At 41.8% G+C, this 19,018-nt stretch overlaps 1 protein-coding gene across 8 annotated transcripts in view; it reads left to right on the top strand.

Annotated features, from left to right (window-relative positions):
* Positions 1–3,109: 3,109 nt before the first annotated feature.
* kdm4c.S (lysine (K)-specific demethylase 4C S homeolog) overlaps positions 3,110–19,018 on the top strand; it is a 121,001-nt gene continuing 105,092 nt past the window's right edge. Inside the window, exons 1-4 of one of the 8 annotated variants that reach the window (XM_041580117.1) lie at positions 3,348–3,435; positions 4,329–4,490; positions 8,624–8,782; positions 10,462–10,637. In XM_041580117.1, coding sequence (XP_041436051.1) covers positions 8,642–8,782; positions 10,462–10,637 — 317 coding nt within the window. In that variant the 5' untranslated portion in view covers positions 3,348–3,435; positions 4,329–4,490; positions 8,624–8,641. Of the gene's footprint in view, positions 3,436–3,456; positions 3,637–4,328; positions 4,491–8,623; positions 8,783–10,461; positions 10,638–19,018 lie in introns of those variants that run through there. The other 7 variants (XM_041580120.1, XM_041580119.1, XM_041580115.1 and 4 more) reach the window with 7 other exon arrangements.

The following is a 19,018-nucleotide window of genomic DNA, read 5'->3' as shown; positions in this document are numbered from 1 at the left end:
TTCACCATCAAATTATTAGAATATTCTAAACGATAGCAATAGAATTATTAAAATGACACTGACATTAAAAAAACTACTCTTCAAAATATTGAGGTACATTCAACGTTAACTATAGTTCATGTTGATTGTTTTTCTCTGATTTCGTGTTACTTCAAATTCCTAAACCTGACTGTTTTGCCATCCTGACTGCCCCTTCTTATTCTGTCAGAGTTTCTAATGCTAAAGGACTACTACTGTACAAATATGGCTGCCCCCTAAAGAGGAACATGGGGGATCAGATAGGTAATGTAAAAGCATCTGGAATATACTTTTATAGCAGAATTATGCAAAGACAATGTTAGGATAGATGTAAAAAAAAAGGTTTTATTTCTGGTTAGTATAATGAATTAGAGTGTGATTGTAGGAATGTAACAAATATTTTTTTATCCAAAAAACTTCTCTTTGTAATAATGCCCTGGATCTGTCACCTCCTCTACGCAAAGGAGGAACATAGTCTATAGCAATATATTTAAATGTAGGGAGTCTGTGGCTCATCTCTAAAAAATGTTTAGCCACTGGTTTTTGAGTTTTACCATCCCTAAATTCTGTGCTTATTGACGATCAATGTCCACCCATTCAAAATTAAATATAAAAAAATCAGTTTGCTCTTTTGAAAAATGGATTTCAGTGCAGAATTCTGCTGGAGCAGCACTATTAACTGATGCATTTTGAAAAAAACATGTTTTCCCATAACAGTATTCCAATTATGTTTAATGCTGTTACATATTCCCTTAGAAGCATCATTGTATGTGGTGCTAAAAATAATATTCGGTCGCTCCCTAGGTGCTGCACCAGGACTAGTCACTCTTTCTTTGGCAATTGTAAGAGCTTGATTAAGTATCTAAACAGGATAGGTTACATCCCAAATGTGTAACCATACGAAACACTTGCACATCCAAAAAATTTACTTGCTAATCATGTATAGTGAAAGTAAATTTTATCGGTGAAGGTAACATATTAAGGTGTTCTACCATGTTACTGAATACACCGATGGAGCCATGCCATATAATCAGCATATCATCGATGAAGCGTTTAAAAAATAACATTTTATCACCAAAAAACTGCTTAATGTGGTTAGACTCGAACTGATGCATAATACAGATTAGCGTCCCTGAAACCTGCCAAAAATAATCATATTCAAAACGAAAATAACTTAGATTTAAAGTTAACTGTACTATTCAAAGACAAATGGTATGGGAGGGCCGCTGTAGGAGTCAAATTCCTCCAAGGATCATTTCACCGACTCGCAAGTAGAACAGAATAATCATCAGTTACTGTTAAGGCATTGTAATAAGTGCTGAGTATATTTTAAATAGGTCAGGGTTCGTTGAACTACAGGTTGAAGAATAGTATCCATATATTTACCCAAGGTAAATGATGTCTTTGTGTTATGGCGGTGTGACGTTGACTCCCTTCAGCGGTTCCATGGTAGGATTAATGGGGTACATCCCTCAATTAGGAATCAAATTCTTCACTATACCAGTCAGCATCCTCCACATACGAAGAAATCAATCCCCATTAGCCAACTCTCAAGAGTTCAGAGGTTAGTGAGTGAAGGGAAAGAAAAAGAGAAACAGGAACAAATTATGTGCCACAAGTTTAGAGAGAGGGGATACCCGGAAAAAGTGATTCAACAAGCCCAACAAAGGGTCAGACATCCCAAGGGGAAAACTAAACAGTCTCAACGTGTACCATTTGTCACCCAGTTCCACAATAATAGTGAAGCTATTGGTAAATTACTACGCAAACATTGGTATATTTTACGAAATGCCTATCCTACTATACCAGAATTTAGAGCACCACCTCTTATCTCCTATAGAAAAGGCAAAACTATTGGGGCACATGTTACTTCCACTTTAGTGAAAACTAAACCTAAGGAGGCACATACATTTTGGGGAGGCAGATCTAAGGGTATGTATCCCTGTCTAAGCTGTGTACAATGTCCTTTCGTATTGAAAGGTAGAGAGTTTGTTCACCCCCAGACCGGTCAACATATACAGCTACGAGGGCATTATACGTGTATCTCAAAATTTGCGATTTACGTGTTGACATGTCCGTGTGGTCTCATCTATGTAGGTGAGACCACCCAGATGGTCAAATCACGTATATCGCAACATCGTTCAAGTATTAACTTGGGCAATACCACATTACCTGTTTCAAAACATTTCGTTGACTTGGGACACACGGCAGATCAGCTTAAATTTATGGTATTGGAAGTAGTACCACCTATGAGAAGAGGGGGAGACAGAGAATTGAAACTTAAAAGAAGAGAGGTATGGTGGATTAATATGCTCAAATCTTTATATCCTCGGGGTTTAAATCGTGATTATGACCTGTTTTTGTTTCTATAGATATATGTATATGATAATGCTCTGTACCTATGTATATGCAAATTCTGAGGTCATTTCCTGTTTGTTGCCTATATAATACCTGTGAGATGCTGAGAGATTTTTCTGGCTTGACAAAGGGCACATGTGCTGTCCGAAACGTTGCCTAGAGTGATGTTCTGATCTTTTAATACATCTTTTTGCAATTGACGAGTGCTGCTTTTCTTTATTATATGTATATATATATTAGGGATGCACCAAATCCAGGATTCGGTTCAGGATTTGGCCTTTTTCAGCAAGATTCGGATTCGACTGAATCCTTCTGCCTGGCCTAACCAAATCCTAATTTGCATATGCAAATTGGGGGGCGGGGAGAGAAATTGTATAACTTTTTGTAAAAAACAAGGAAGTAAAAAATGTTTGCCCCTTTCCCATCACTAATTTGCATATGCAAATTAGGTTTTGGTTCAGTATTCGGCAGAATCTTTCGTGAAGGATTCAGGGGTTTGGCCAAATCCAGCCATTCACATCAATCAGTGTTGCACATAGGGTAGTGCTTTAGGTGATATATTTTTTAAAGAAATCTGCACTAAGAGGTGTAGTTTCCCTTCAATTAAGGAACAAAAGAGATAAAGTTTCTGCAGGAAAAACATAATGTAATCCTGGCTTTGTGCTCTCCTAATATTATTCATCAGTTCTTGTTTTTATTCCCGGGGGATGGGGGGGGGCATATGTCGATATGCTCGAGGTCTAGTGGAAATAATTGTAGTCTACTAGAGCAAATCTGGAAACATTATACACTGGCTATACAAACAATAGCAGTAGTGGTGGTGGAGTAGCGCTGTTATGTATACTGAACATGGACCTCGGAAATGCGTCCCCAAACAATAACAGGGAGCCTAGAACGCGAGCACTCTGCCTCAAGGACGCGCATCCCCGCCTCATTAACTCTCTGCAGGCCGGGCGACGTCATCAAGCTCAGCCCGGAGTAGCAGCTGTAAAGACGCCAGAGACTTGTTGCGGCTTGAACGGGCAGGCCTTTACTAGGAGAAAGGGCCTTGAATCAGAGGTACTCGTGTCTCAGTCATTCTGTTGGGGATTTCTAAGTTGGGACGCGCTGGGCGACATTCGGAGGAGTCCTGGCGAGGCGCTGTATTTCAGTATAATTCCGTATAATTCAGTGCGCCCACCAACACGGTCGCTCTGCTACTGATATTTGGGTAGAGGTTCAAACGGCGCTTCATGCTAACAGTGTGTGCCTACCAGTGCGGTAATGTGATTTGCTTGCGTGTTTCTGCATTGTGTGATATTATATCTGCTACGCAGTCACCACTGCTGGTGTGTTATCCAATTTATTTATGAGTGTTCTCTATTTACATATAATGGCATGAGAGGATTGGGCAGGTGGAGCTGTTCCTGTTTCAATTCCGCCATGTTTGATACTGGCAGAGAGTTGGCTTTCCCCCTGGCATTTGGGGAAGTGGTTTCCTTCGGGGCAGAATAGGCTAAGGTCAATGAAATAATTACAATAAGGGAATCTACACAATTACACAGTGTGGGGAATGTGAGGAGTGTATTGACATCCAGGAATTGCTGAATGGAAGTGAAAGTAATTGACTGCCCCACCTCTATGTATCCGGTATAGGGGCGGGCAGGTATTATTTGATTGACAGGCTCAGCTCAGAAATGTAAACCCCTTTAGAACAGGTATGCATATTTAAATTAAAAAAAAAAAGGTTTTGGGTTCCATCTTTAATTTGAAAAGGACTTTAATTATTATGTGTAGGTCACTTATTGACTATACTGGTCTAAACAACCTAGAGTTTGTCTTGTTTTGATTTCTATTCTGTCTCTCCTCAACCTGTATTGAGTACCAGGAACCAGACTGGGTGGGAGACTGGGTGATGATTATTTTTATTATTGTACTGCTAAGCACTTTCTTTTTCATTTTGTTGTTTGTAGTCCAAACCACTTCCTTTGGGTCTGAGAGCTACATAGCAAATAATAATGGAATTTAAAATCCATTAAAGGGTAACCGTTGGTAAAGGATATTGGGATAAATATAGCCAAACAGGACTGCACATATATTCTTAAAAGGGAATTTTACCTTCATATTAATTTTTGGTAAGTGATAATTGTACCTATTTTAAGCAACTATCCATTTCTTCAGCATTTATACTTTTACTATTTTATTTGTTTTATTTCATATTGTGCCCGTTTTCTAAGTTGCTAGTAAAATGCAGTCTGTATGAAGCGGGCCACTGACCTGCTTATCTTTCTTCTTGGGCCTACAGTTGGCCATACACAAGGTCTGCTCATTTGGTGAGATCGCGAAATGATCAGATCATCCCCTGGATATTACTACCTAAGGTGGACGGTATCCGGCTGTAATCTAATCTTTGGCCCTAGGGCCAAATAATCAGATTATAACAATGGGTATATGAGCCATCAGAGAGAGGGACACATCAACTAGCTGATGCGGCACCCGATCCAGCGGGAGCTGCAGGACGTGAATGTTAAAAACATCAAAAATAAAAAATGAAGGCTAATTTAAAATTGTTTTTGAATCTAATTGTCTTTATCATGCTAAGGGTAATGACAGGAGTCTACTATTTTTTGTCATCCAACAGCAGAGATGAAAAATGCTCTGTTAACACCAGTAGATACATATCTGAACAAGAACCGTATAACTCTTCTCATACCTTTTTATTCACACTGCCCAACTCCTCCTTCTATTCAGTGTGCACATGCCAGCTATCTTTGTCCACCCCTACCTTTATCTAGTTTCATCACTGATAGACATGCACCGTGGGTTAAATTGACAACCTCTGCACATGCGTTTTATGGTCTACACAAAGTCAACATAGATATGGCAACTAGGGAAACATATTAACTGGTAGTCCATGTTAGTGCGAAGGATTTCAGTACAGATAAGGTATTCCAGTTTATTATGGTGTTTCTGCAGGAATGTTTTGCATACTAACTGCTGAATTAGGACAGCTTATGGGGACAGCATTTGAGCTAGTCCAAAGGGTTTATTTAAAAAAAAAAAAAAAAGTAATTTCTCTAAATCCTTTTTAAGTCTGATTTCTTAGCATTCTTGTTTAAAAACACACAACATGCTGCAATTGCAATGATTTACTGACCATACTCCATGTGAATCTCTTATTTAATTTCTCACTCTGAGTTTAAATAGAAAGCTAGCTGTCCATCAACATGTAGCCCGCAAAGTCATTGTTACAAACGAGACCTAATGGCAAAAGCTACTATGCAAAAAAATAAAAATTATGTGATACCTTTCACAAGTTTCATCTAAACCAGTTTAATCAGAAATCTCAGCTTGTTCCATTTAGCTCTATAGTGCTGCTTCTGAATAGTATACAGAAACCATTTTTGTTTCTCATTCTCTTAACATTATAGGGCCCATTTACTAACAATTGAATTTGTGATTTTTCCCCCCCACATCTTGAAAAATTTGAGGTTTTCCTATATTTCTAAAAATTCTAAATGTATTAAGTGGGGACATAAACCCACAAAAACCATTAATACCACACCTTGCCAAGTAAAAGTTGTCAAGGTCCTATAGAAATCAGTGGAAGCTGCACTGATCTTATTGGACCACTTTTAATCAAATCAGACTTTTAGAGGTTTTTGGATTTTATAACTAGGGAATGAATGTCTGAAAAACTAAAATGAGTTTTTTGAGGTATTTCTTTTTTTGTCCATTTTTTTTAGTTCATGGTTTTTATATTTGCATCTTTTACTAAATTCAATTACAATTATGGTTTTAGCATTTGTGAGTTTAGTTGTAGTTTCAAAACTACTAAAATCTGAATAAATCATCACAGTTAAAGGTGTTGTTCACCTTCCAAACACTTTTTTTCAGTTCAATTCTTTTCAGGTTGTTCACCATAAATAAAGACTGTTTTCAATACCTTTCAATTTTTTTACCGTTTTTCCAAAATCTAAGTTTAAAGTTTAATGTCCCTGGTGACGGTGTTTGAGTCTGGCAGCTCAGTAATTCAGGTGCAGACTCTAAACTGTTACAATTTTGCTACATTTAGCTGATACATTTTTCAGCAGCATCTGTGAAGTATTAGTAACTTGTATCAATTCTAACAGCTGCCTTTAATGAAACTGAGGGATTTTGCTCAGCAGACACAGTTAACAAATGTATCAACTAAATGTATCAATTTAGTTTATAGGGTCAGCGATCCCCCTTCTCAGAACTGATTTAGAAAGTTAAAAATTAAACTTTGCACTTCAATATTAGAAAAACAGTCACTTAGAAAATAAAAAGTAATTGGAAAAAGTCTTAATTTCTGGTGAACTATCTGAAACCAACTGAACTGAAAAAAAGTGTTGCAAGGTGATCAACCCCTTTAATATCCTGCTAAACAGAAAAATCAGTCTGAAATTTATTTTCTCAGGAAAGCATAGCATAGAGTATGATTATTTGTCTGATCAGATGTTCTAATATTACTTTCAATAAGATTTCAGTTAAAAACTTGTTTAAAAGAGACCTATGGGTAAAATTGCTAGTCTGTGACAACTAGTTCTCAGGACAGGTTCTAATGGGTCATGGGACAGAATTCACAATGTAACAGAGTCGGGTCTTTTAAACAGCTTTAATTAGCACGTTTGCAACAGGTTTTCAGAAGTTAGAGTTAAGAATGCAAATCTGAACAGTAAGAGATACTTATAGCAATTACACGAACAAATAACTTTAAAACCATTGAACATTTTAAGTAATGTATATGGAGTAGTGGTTTAGGATTACATTATCTCTCCCTATGCAAAAAAAAAGATGAGGAGCTACTAAGGGCTTAGCTTCACTGCTAAGGGGCTGGGCTGGGGTTGCAGTGGTCTGATACAGAACCCCAAAACATAATGTGCATCTATCATACTTCTATTTTATGGTTTTATGGTTTAGTTCTCCTATATATTTACTGAGATGACTTAGTGTCTTTACTGTGATGTGGTGGTCATGCAAACAATGCTGCCAGATTGACACAGGGCAGACGAGGCAGGAGTATGGACTGGAAAGGGTTGGTCTCAAAATCATATCGCAGCAAGCAGGCAAAAAGGCAAATTAACTTTATATTAATCTTATGCATGACTTTACAGCATCCGGAAACTGATAGGTGGGGCAAAAGCTTATAAAGTATGTCCAATAGGAAGTAAAGAAAAAAAACCTGAACTCAGTGGCCAGGCCTTGAAATGCTCAAAAACTTTCCTCATCTGGTGCAGTTTTTTTGGACAGTTATTTTTTAGATGCTTAATTTTGCATCTTTAAGTGAATTTTTTTAATATAGTTTTTAATTATTTGCCCTTTTCTTCTACATTTTTCCTGCTTTCAAATAGGGCTCGATGACCCTGCAGCCAAATATATATATTGCTCTGTGAGATTACAATTTTATTACTGTTACTTTTTATTTCTTACCTTTCTGTTCATTTACTTAACTTTTCATAGTCCAGTGTCTCACAAAAAGCTAAATAACTGAAAACCCATAAAAAAATGAAACCCAAGAATATCAATATCTATGTAATACTGAAAGGTAATTTAAAGTTGAACAACTAAAAATGTAGTAAATGGGGACTTCGCTTGAGCCACACTTAGTTACTCCTGTTGTATACTTGTGTTGTCTTTCCTCCTTATAATGATCTGACCCAGGCTTTTACAGTGTATTAGAAGGCAATATAGTATACTCTTAGGATTGAAATATAAACTTAACAGTTTCCTAGTGCTTACTTGCCTATCCTGCATCATTGTAGATGTCAGACTAAAGGAAGAACAGGTAAAAGCACAAATAGAAGATAAGCAATACAAATAAGAAACACCGTTTAAAATAATAATGATATTAAATATTGTTAATCACAGTTCAATCTGCTTTTTGGCTGCTGATAAGCAGGCAATAGTTTTAGTTGAAGGCTGAAAAAAAGCAGAACGAGAATGGCAATAAAAAAATAAACTAGTTTAAAACTTGCTTATTGGGTAATCTATGGTAAAAGGTGAACTTCACCTTTAAGTCAGGATGTGTGCTGAGCTTTTACATATGTCAGTAAGCCACACGCACCCAAATAAGCTGTTTACAGGGCATTTTTAGCTTTCATTGAACACCTATAAAGGCATGAGTACATACATTAATACATATAAATGCAATATAAATATAACTACATATATTTGCATTAGATTTTAAAAAAATATTTTCACTGTAACTGCTGTATTTATGTTAATGTATTTGTTGTTTTTGTAGAAAAAAAATTCTCTCAAGATGACTTCAAGTGACTCGGATGAGCAGAATCCTAACTGCAAAATTATGACATTTAGACCAACGTTTGAGGAGTTCAAAGACTTTAACAAATATCTGGTATACATGGAGTCGAAGGGTGCTCATCGAGCAGGGCTGGCAAAGGTACTTTTGTGGATTTACATCTTTTTAAAATACTGTTTTTAAAAAGTCACAGTTGTTGGAGGCAATCACTGAAAGATTGCTTCTCCACATACAGGTGATGATCCTAAAAGTACATTGGGAAAAACAATATATTGCACAAGATGAACAAAAAAATCCTTGAGGAAAACTGTATATACACCTAGTGCTGCCTCCCTAACTGCACCTTACTGATCTCATTTCCACAACTACCTACACTACAGTATACACCCACCACATTATCATCTTTAAAAGGACCTTTAAAAGATTAATTTTATTGCTTTCCTAAAATTCTATTTATTTTAAAATATCTTCCACCCATATAACGAGTAACCATGTAATCTAGCTTTCTTGGTCATGCTGCCTTACTCTTTCATGGCTTTCAGGGCAAACTGATTCAATAAGTTGTCTAAACAGTCTAAAGGGATAATCATTTTAGACTGAGAACTTCTCTCTGCAAGAACCCCCCCCCCCAAAACCCCCCCCCACCTGTTTAGAGCAGTGGAGCCACCACTCAATGTGCCCTGGTCCTTAGTGGATACCTTTCTGGGAGCATGGGGTGGTCAAACCGTTTCAATAGAAGAAACCCAACCTCCTAGCTTTGTTCAGAACCTATTCATATTGAGTAAATAGAAAATTATACTGATTTTTAGCGTGCCACGCTAAAAATATTTAGAGTGGCACATATAGTGACCAAAACAGTGTGGGAAAATGTATGTTTTCCCTTTAAGTTCTCCTTGGTGGGAGAGGTAGGCACCAGGAAGGGAGTTCATAAAGAGAGAATAAGTTCTCTGTTTAAAGGCTTTAGCGGCCAGGCCCTGGAAGCTGGAGTATTCTGGAAAGAACAGGCAAGCCAGGTACTCCGATCCAGTAGTCCAGCTCATGGATTAGCGCTCAACTTCCACAGTTCTGTCCTGTGGAAAGGTATTTAGTTCTAGTGAGCCTGTTAGGAGTCTCTCTCAGAGCAGGACACAGAGCAGGAAGGACACATGCTTGTGAGGAACTCCCAGAGGGGCTGGGGTGCCATTTGCTACTGCAAGGTGCAGAGAGAGGAGACCAAGTGACAGAGGGTCTGTCTTGACTGGCTGAGGAAAGCCAGGAGACCCATACTTATGTGTTTTCTTACTGGTAGTCCACAAGGGGCCCAGTTTAGTAAGGGAACTCTTCATGTGTGAAGGTAGCGCCAAGTGGGTAGGATTTATTTTTATGATTTGTGTTGTATCCTGAAATGGTCACCCCTGTGTGTAAATAAACTGCCTTTAAAAAAAAAAAAAAAAAAAAAGTGTCTGTTGTGGATCCCACAGCTTACTATATATATATATATATATATATATATATATATATATATATATATATATATATATATATATATATATATATATATATATATATATATATATATATATACACATATATACATACTTAGCTGGTGCACTCTTAACAATCCACAGCTGCCTGGGTGCTGGTCAACACATTAGTATGCAGTAAACAAACAAGCCGCACTCCAAGGACTTCATTTTGAAAAATGCGCGCGCACACACACACACACACACACACACACACCCAGAAGGAAAGTAAAGGAGTTAATATTAGGAATTGACAATAAATATACATCGGTATAATTAAGTGTGGCCCAGTTTATGTTCATTCTATTTTTTTTAAAGGTGATTCCACCAAAGGAATGGAAGCCCAAGAGACACTATGATGACATAGATGATCTTGTGATTCCTGCACCAATTCAGCAGATGGTTACTGGCCAGTCAGGCCTTTTCACTCAGTATAATATTCAGAAAAAACCAATGACTGTAAAGGAGTTCCGGCATATGGCTAACAGTGGCAGGTATGCATGTTTTATGTAAAATTATTGTTTTTTTACAGTATGGTGGTGCTTCAAAGTTTGTGAACCCTTCACATTTTTCAATATTTTTATATGAATGTGACTTAAAACATCTGCTTTTTCAAGTCATAAAACTTCATGAAAAAAACCTAGTTAAAGGAAAACTATACCCCCAAAATGCATACTTAAGCAATATATAGTTTATATCAAATTAAGTGGCATTTTAAAGATTCAAATCGAATCAAAGGAATTTTAGCCCATTTCTCCATACACAACAGCTTCAGCTCTTGGATGTTGGTGGGTTTCCTCAGAGGAACCACTAGCTTTAAGTCTTTCCACAACATTTCAATTGGATTAAGGTTGGTTTAATGGTTTATTCTTCTTTAACCATTTTTGGTAGAACATTTTGTGTGTTTAGGATTGGTGTCTTGCTGCATGATCCACTGTCTCTTGAGATTCAGTTCACAGACAGATGTCTTGACGTTTTCCTTTAGAATTCTATTGTATAGTTCAGAATTCATTGTTCCATCAATGATGGAAAGCTGTCTGCTGGAATGCAGTGTTTTTCTTTATTCCTCATTCAAGTCAAAAAGTTCTGTTCTGGCTTCATCCATCAACAAAACATTCTTCCAGTATCCTTTTGGTTTGTCAACATGATCGTTAGAAACTGTAGACAGTCAGCAATATTTTGGGGAAAGAGCATAGGCTTTATCCTTGCTACCCAGCCATACACACCATTGCTGTTCAATGTTCTGATGGTGGAGTCATGAACATCAACATGCGCCAATATGTGGTCAGGCCTTCAGTTACTAAGAAGTAACCTCTCATGCTATTGTAAACCTTGCCACTTCTGGGTAGGGTAACTTGAATTTCTCTCCATTTGTACACAATCTGTCTGACTGTTTGGTGCAGTCCAAACTCTTTAGAGATGGTCTTGTAACAGTTTCCAGCTTTTTGGGCATTCACAACTTTTTTTTTTTTTTCTCTTGCCTAATTGGGGGACACAGGCACCATGGGGATGAAGATCCTGCAGCTGGAGAATGGACTCTAACTTGTGACTCCTCCTGCTCTGGTCTTCATCCCCTGCCTCCTCCCATTACTTCCAGTTTAGTTTTGGCCTTACACACAATACATGGCAAGTATGAGACCTGAGTGGTCTTGCGTGTCTGAGCTGAGGATTTTGAGATCCTGGGCTCTTCTGTTTTAGGAGAAGACACACAAATATCTAGTGGCTGGAGCAGGTGATCAAGGACTCCGGTTAGATCATGTCACATTAGGGGCCACTGATACATTCAAGAGCCCTTCCAGCTGACCAGAATTTTTCTGCCTGACAGCCTTCCTGCTCTAGGGAGGACTGCAGGCTTGCTCCCATATCCCCCTGCGCTGGATTCCCGCTCTTCGGAGGCTGCATCAGTGGTGTACACCAAGCCTATATAGTGTTTTATATATATATATATATATATATATATATATATATATATATATCTATATATATATATATATATATATATATATATCATAAAAGAGAACGGTAGCGCACTCCAGGGACTTGTATAAAAATATAATTTATTAGAACATGGTAAGCATTCGACGTTTCGGCTCCCCTCTAGAGCCTTTATCAAGACAAACCACCATTGCCATTACACCCCTTAAATAACCCACATAAAAGCCGCTCCTCCCCCTGTGCAAAATACCACCCACAAATTAGACATTTTCCCACTGATACTTTACATACAATGTATCCTACACAAATTATTTCAGAAAACTATACAAATAATGTCTTATCACTGTAGCGGAGGACAACCTGAAACTCTAGCGTGTATTTAAAAAACAATTGAAAAAGCATTGCTCATTGAGGCCCTTCGGTGCCATAGTGTTTAATCTTCTAATCCAATAGGTTTCACGCTGCAGAAGCAATTGTGATCTATTACCCCCTCTCCTAGGTTCAGGTACATGATCTATTGTATGTAATACACATTGTAATTTACATTGTATGTAAAGTATCAGTGGGAAAATGTCTAATTTGTGGGTGGTATTTTGCACAGGGGGAGGAGCGGCTTTTATGTGGGTTATTTAAGGGGTTTAATGGCAATGGTGGTTTGTCTTGATAAAGGCTCTAGAGGGGAGCCGAAACGTCGAATGCTTACCATGTTCTAATAAATTATATTTTTATACAAGTCCCTGGAGTGCGCTACCGTTCTCTTTTATGTTTATCTGGATCCCAGGAGCGGCACCCGGGCAGACCAAGAAAGGGTTAACTAAGTGAGTGCGGATCTGCTTGGCTGATGTGAATTTGTGCAGTGGGAGGCACTATTGGATCCGGCACCCGGCAACTTTAATGTGAAAGAGCAAGAGAACTCACCCCCTCAAAGCTTTACAATTGGGAGCAGTTGTTTCCCCAGCGAGAAGGAATGGCGGAAAGCTTCAGTGCACTGACCGGACTTGCGGAGACCTGGCATGTAACGGAGGAAGAAGCGGAGCAGGTATTGTGGCAATCTTCACAGGCGGATCTTCCGTCCAACAACACGCTCAAAGATGTCTGCGATGAATTGACGCGGTTGAGACAGCGTGAGATAGATTTAGATTTGCACGGATTGTTTCTCTCTGATTAGTACCGGGAGAAACATATACCTAAAGGATTCCGCATCCGCAATGTCCCTACCATCGGACGAACAAATCCTGAGTTTTGCAAAAAATGGATAGGCGTCTTGAACAGATGCTCATTAGATCTAATGATCCTGGTTATTGGTGAGGTAGCGACTGATTTGGCCAGGATACGCAAGGAAAGGTCGGTGTACGAATTAGAACACCAGGACGCCATTTCTTCGGAATGGAGCACTCATGTATGCAAAAGCAGCTGCCTGGGTGCAGTGTTCAAAAATTATGTAAACCAATTATTGTACAAAAAACCGCACTCTCAGGTCTTCTCAAGGGTGTAAAAAAATTTTTTTACACCCTTGAGAAGACCTGAGAGTGCGGTTTTCTGTACAATAATGTGTATATAACACTATACACACACACACACACACACACACACACACACACACACACACACACACACACACACACACACACACACACACACACACACACACACACACACACACACACACACACACACACACACACACACACACACACACACACACACACACACACACACACACACACACACCCCCCCCCCCCCCCCAAGCCTCTGGTGACATATACATCATAAAAAAAATTCTGGTCAGCTGGAAGGGCTCTTGAATGTATCAGTGGCCCCTAATGTGACATGATCTAACCGGAGTCCTTGATGTATGTATGTATGTTTATATACTCTGTACAAAGGGCATCATCAGCTGGCTACAACTGGTGAGTAGAAAATCTTCACTGTTTACCCCTCTCTTATCTACAGAGAACGTAGGCTTTTATTCCTCTTCTGATTCTTGCCACTTTTAGGCATAGCTCTAGGGCGCCCTATTCTATTTTGCAATTCAGTCCGCCTTCTTTCAAAGATCCCACGCTCCCCTTGTGGCACCAAACCTGAGCGCTATCCGGCTTCCCGGTCTCCCCGCCCTTCCGCCTATCTGCTCCAGCGCCAAATATCCATTGCGCACTTCCGGGTACAGGCTTCCCCCTCACTGCCTATTGGATCCGGCACCAATCCTCTTCGCGTCTTCCACCTAACGCCGCAACACCTCCGTGCGCCTCTCCTGCCAGGATGACCTCGATCTCACAACCCCCGCGGGCACTTCCCTAGACCGGAGTAGCGCAAATACTACAGAGCCATCCACCCACATGTGGAAGTTTGCTGCACCTGCGAATATCCAGGCCCACCAGCTTAGGCAACACTTGGAGAGAAACTAGCTGCAGGCAAGTACCTCTTTGGGACTCAGTGCACCCCTGCACAATTGGGTAGCTGCAACTAGGCGAATAAAGGTCTCCCAGGCCCAGTGATTTTACTGTTTCTCCCCCCCCCTCTCCCTCTCTCCTCAGACCCACCGGCTCTAAGGAGAGAAAGATCTGCCTACCAACCCTGCGGTCTTTACTAACGGGTATCCCCTGCCTCCCCCTTCATTAATGGGCTAAGCCAAAAAAAAAAAATTCACGCTTAGGAGCATCATGGCAGATAAAACAAAATCCTCCGCTCAGACAAGCAAGACCACTCAGGTCTCATACTTGGCATGTATTGTGTGTAAGGCCAAATTTCATACAGCTTCGACTGATTCTGTGTCTGTGAACTGTAGACCCCAGGACCCTACACCACCTCCTTCTTGCACTACAGAATCAGAACTAGTTGAGGCCCTGTCCCTCTCACTTGCAGGCATCCAAAATCTGGCCCGCATTTCCGAGACTTTAGACAGGGTCCTTGAACGCTTATCTCAGCCATCTACGGTTGACTCTCGACCCTCAGGCTCTAAATGCCCAACAGCCTCTCCAGGGGAAGTACTCCCCCCCCCTTCTGATGAAGGATAGGTACAGTCAGAGGAAGAGTCCGATCCGGAACAGGACTCAGAACAAGATCTGCCTAGAACCCAAAAGGAGGTGGAGGGCCTCATACAGGTGGTACTCTCAACCCTTAACATAGAGGAGAAAAGCTCATCCATATTTCCGGCTTATGAGCAACTAGAAGAGATAATCAAATCACAATGGAAAACCCCCGACCACAGGGTTCAAATTTCCAGATGTTTTTCTCAAACATACCCTTTTCGCAAGAATGCACGGAACTCTGGGCATCACCCCCCTTGGTGGACCCCCAGTCTCCAGGCTTTCCAGGAATACTAACATTCCCGTAGCAGATGCAGCAGCGTGTAAGGACCCCATAGACAAGCGACTAGAAGGATTCTGCAAATCTACCTTCACAAGAGAATTCCATTCAAGTGAAGACCCTTTTTTCATTCCTTTCGCCAAGGTAAAAGGGCCAAGAATCAGGGAAGACCAACTCTAACTTCTGCTCTCGCTTACAGCACAAGCAAAGACCCAGCTGGTCGTCCTCAAAGGGTACATCCAAGCCCTCACAGGACAAACCCAGCACAGCATGAAGGAGTGCCCATCCCTGAAGAGATTCCTGTAGGCGGAAGTCTCTAATCCATTCGGGAGGTGTGGAAAGACAAGATAAAGGACCGGTGGGTTCTGCGAGTTTGATCACAAGGTCTCCTCATAGAATTCACACAACCCCCACCCCACAGATTTTTCGTATCCCGTCTACCCAAACACCTGTCCAACAAGGCAAGATTCCTTTCTGTCATCCAAGACCTCGCAGCTGCGGGTCCAATCCAACCGGTTCCCGCAACAGACAGGGGAAGGGGCTACTATTCCAACCTCTTCACCGCCCCCAAGAAGGACGGATCCCTAAGACCAGTGCTCGACCTCAAGTCTCTCAACCCCTTTGTCAGACACTGCCACTTCAAGATGGAGTCCATCCAATCATTCTCAGTTCCACAGTAATAGACGTCAAGGATGCGTATCTCCATATACCCATCTATCCGGCCCATCATAAATTTCTCAGATTTTTTGTGGACGGAAAACACTGGCAGTTCGTCGCCCTTTCATTTGGATTATCATCCGCACCTTCACCAAAGTCATGGCGGCAGCATTAGAGGAACTACCTATAACAGGGATAGTTGTCATTCCCTATTTGGACGACCTACTTATAAAAGGTCCGTCGCCAGAGATCGACCAAGGGACATAACAGCTCAAGTCCTCAGAACCCTAACGGACTTGGGCTGACTGATCAACTACATCAAATCCCACCTTGTTCCGTCACAAACGATAGAATACCGTCACAAACGATAGAATAGAAACGACTCCAGGAAGGACAAGAGCTCCATTTTACAGGCACGGATTCTATCCCTGCAGACTTCCTCCAGCGTCCCGCTACGGACAACCATGCAGTCCTTAGGGATGATGGTGGCATCCTTCCCAGCCATACCATATGCTCGGCTCCTTACCAGACCACTGCAACAGGTTATATTACGTCATCAGAGAAAGGATCGAAAAGACCTGGATTGTCTGGAACAGGTCAAGCACTCCCTGCACACACATCGAACGTCCCTAGGTAAACCCTTTCCCAGTCATCAATGGAGAGTCCTCACAACGGATGCCAGCCTAACAGGGTGGGGCGTGTACTAGGCCAGAAGACTGTCCAGGGTCTTTGGGACCAGGAAGAAGGTTCGCTATCAATCAACCTTCTAGAGCTCAGGGCGATCAGATATTCTCTGGAAAGGTTCACCCCCTACCTCAAGGGTTGGGCAGTTCGCATTCAGTCAGACAACCTCACCGCAGTGGAGTACGTAAACCAGGGGGGCACCAGAAGCCCCGCAGCCCTGAAGGAAGCAAACTCCATCTTAACGTGGGCAGAGACTTGTGTTCCAGAAATCTCCGCGGTAAACATCCCCGGGGTAGACAACTGGATAGCGGACTACTTAAGCAGAGAGACCCTAGACCAGGGAGAGTGGAGCCTACACCCCGAAGTCTCCCAACTAATAGTGGAAAAGTGGGGCCTTTCAGAGGTCGACCTTGTGGCGTCCCGGGACAATCGGAAAGTACAAAGATTCGTGGCCATATGTCTAGATCCACTAGCACTCTGGGTAGACGTGCTAGTCATTCCCTGGACATTCACCAAGGTCTACATATTCCCTCCACTGGCATTACTCCCAAAGGTAATCAAAAAGATAAAGAGAGAGGGCACCATACTGGCCAAGGAGATTGTGGTTTGCAGAAGTAGTGGAGCTGGCAAGGGACGTTCTGTATCATCTTCCAGAGAGAGGATCTTCTCACACAAGGTCCAATTGCCCACCCGAATTCACATCAGTGGGCTTTAATGGCATGGCTTTTGACACCCTAGTCCTCAAAAGAACAGGGGCACCTTCGGAGGCTATACCTACCATGCTGCGTGCCCGAAAGCCTGTCTCAGCAAAGATTTACCACACATGGAAGACATTCATCACCTGGTGTAAAAACAGAGGTGCAGACCCGCAGAGGGTGGATGAGAAGGAGATACTATCCTTCCTACAGGAGGTTTTGTCGAAGGGTTTAGCCTTGAGCTCAGGTTTCGGCTCTCTCCATCCTTTACCAGAAGAAACTGGCATTGAAGAGCAACATCAAAACCTTTCTCCAGGGGGCCTCGAGAATCGCCCCCCCCCCTACAGATCCCCGGTTCCTCCTTGGGATCTTAACCTAGTTCTATCTGTCCTACAAGGAGATCCATATGAACACATTCCTCTCCCTTCTCTGACTGAAAAGGTAGTATTTTTACTAGCCATTACTCCGAACTTCATTGTATTGCAAGTCTCCACCATATTTCACAAGGACAAGGTGGTCTTGCGCCCAACTCCGGACATCCTACCAAAGGTAGTATCCGAATATCACATCAATCAGGATTTGGTTGTTCCATCTCTGTGTCCAGAACCCAAGAATCCCTCTGCATGTATGTTTACACAATCTAGATGTTGTTGGAGTCCACCAAGGATATCGGAAGAGTATCGGAAGAGTAGACTCTCTCTTTATTATTCCCAAAGGAAGGAACCACGGCTCCTAAGATGACCATTGCCAAGTGGATTCGTTCTACGATTATCAGAGCATACGCGATGAAGGGACATAATTCTCCGCTTAGGGTCATAGCTCACTCCACTCGCTCTATCAGCACATCATGGGCTGTTCAACATCAAAGAACGGCTGAACAGATATGCAGAGCATCCACTTGGGCATCCCATCATACCTTCACACGATTCTACAGGTTACACACACAGGCCTCGCCTCGGCTGAAGCTAGCTTCGGGAGGAAGATGCTACAGACAGTTATTCCTGAGCACTGAATGCGGGGTTACAGTGTCCCACCCTCTGGGATTGCTTTGGCACATCCCCCATGGTGCCTGTGTCCCCCAATTAGGCAAGAGAAAGAGAGAAATTTTTGTACTCACCATTAAAGGAGAAGGAAACCCCCAGGGCGCTAAACCCCTCCCCGCCTACCTGTCCCCCTGGGCAAATGCCCCTAACTTTTTACTCACCCCTCTGCGCAGGTCCTGTCCACGGAGTACGCAGTCGCCATCTTCTCCCACGCGCGTCTTCTTCTTGCTCTGATCGGCGTTTTCTGGCGCATGCGCAGTAGGAACAGGTACCGATACGGCTCTACTGCGCATGCGCCGAATGTCACGAAGTGAAATCGGAAAACTTCGTGACATTCGGCGCATGCGCAGTAGAGCCGTACCGGTACCTGTTCCTACTGCGCATGTGCCAGAAAACGCCGATCAGAGCAAGAAGAAGACGCGCGTGGGAGAAGATGGCGACTGCGTACTCCGTGGACAGGACCTGCGCAGAGGGGTGAGTAAAAAGTTAGGGGCATTTGCCCAGGGGGACAGGTAGGCCAGGGGGGAGGAGGGAGGGGGGCAGCACAGGGGAGGG

Source organism: Xenopus laevis, chromosome 1S (assembly GCF_017654675.1).
Source record: "Xenopus laevis strain J_2021 chromosome 1S, Xenopus_laevis_v10.1, whole genome shotgun sequence".
NCBI lineage: Eukaryota > Metazoa > Chordata > Amphibia > Anura > Pipidae > Xenopus > Xenopus laevis.
Note: the sequence above shows the minus strand (reverse complement) of the source record. Positions and strands in the feature narration are given on the sequence as shown.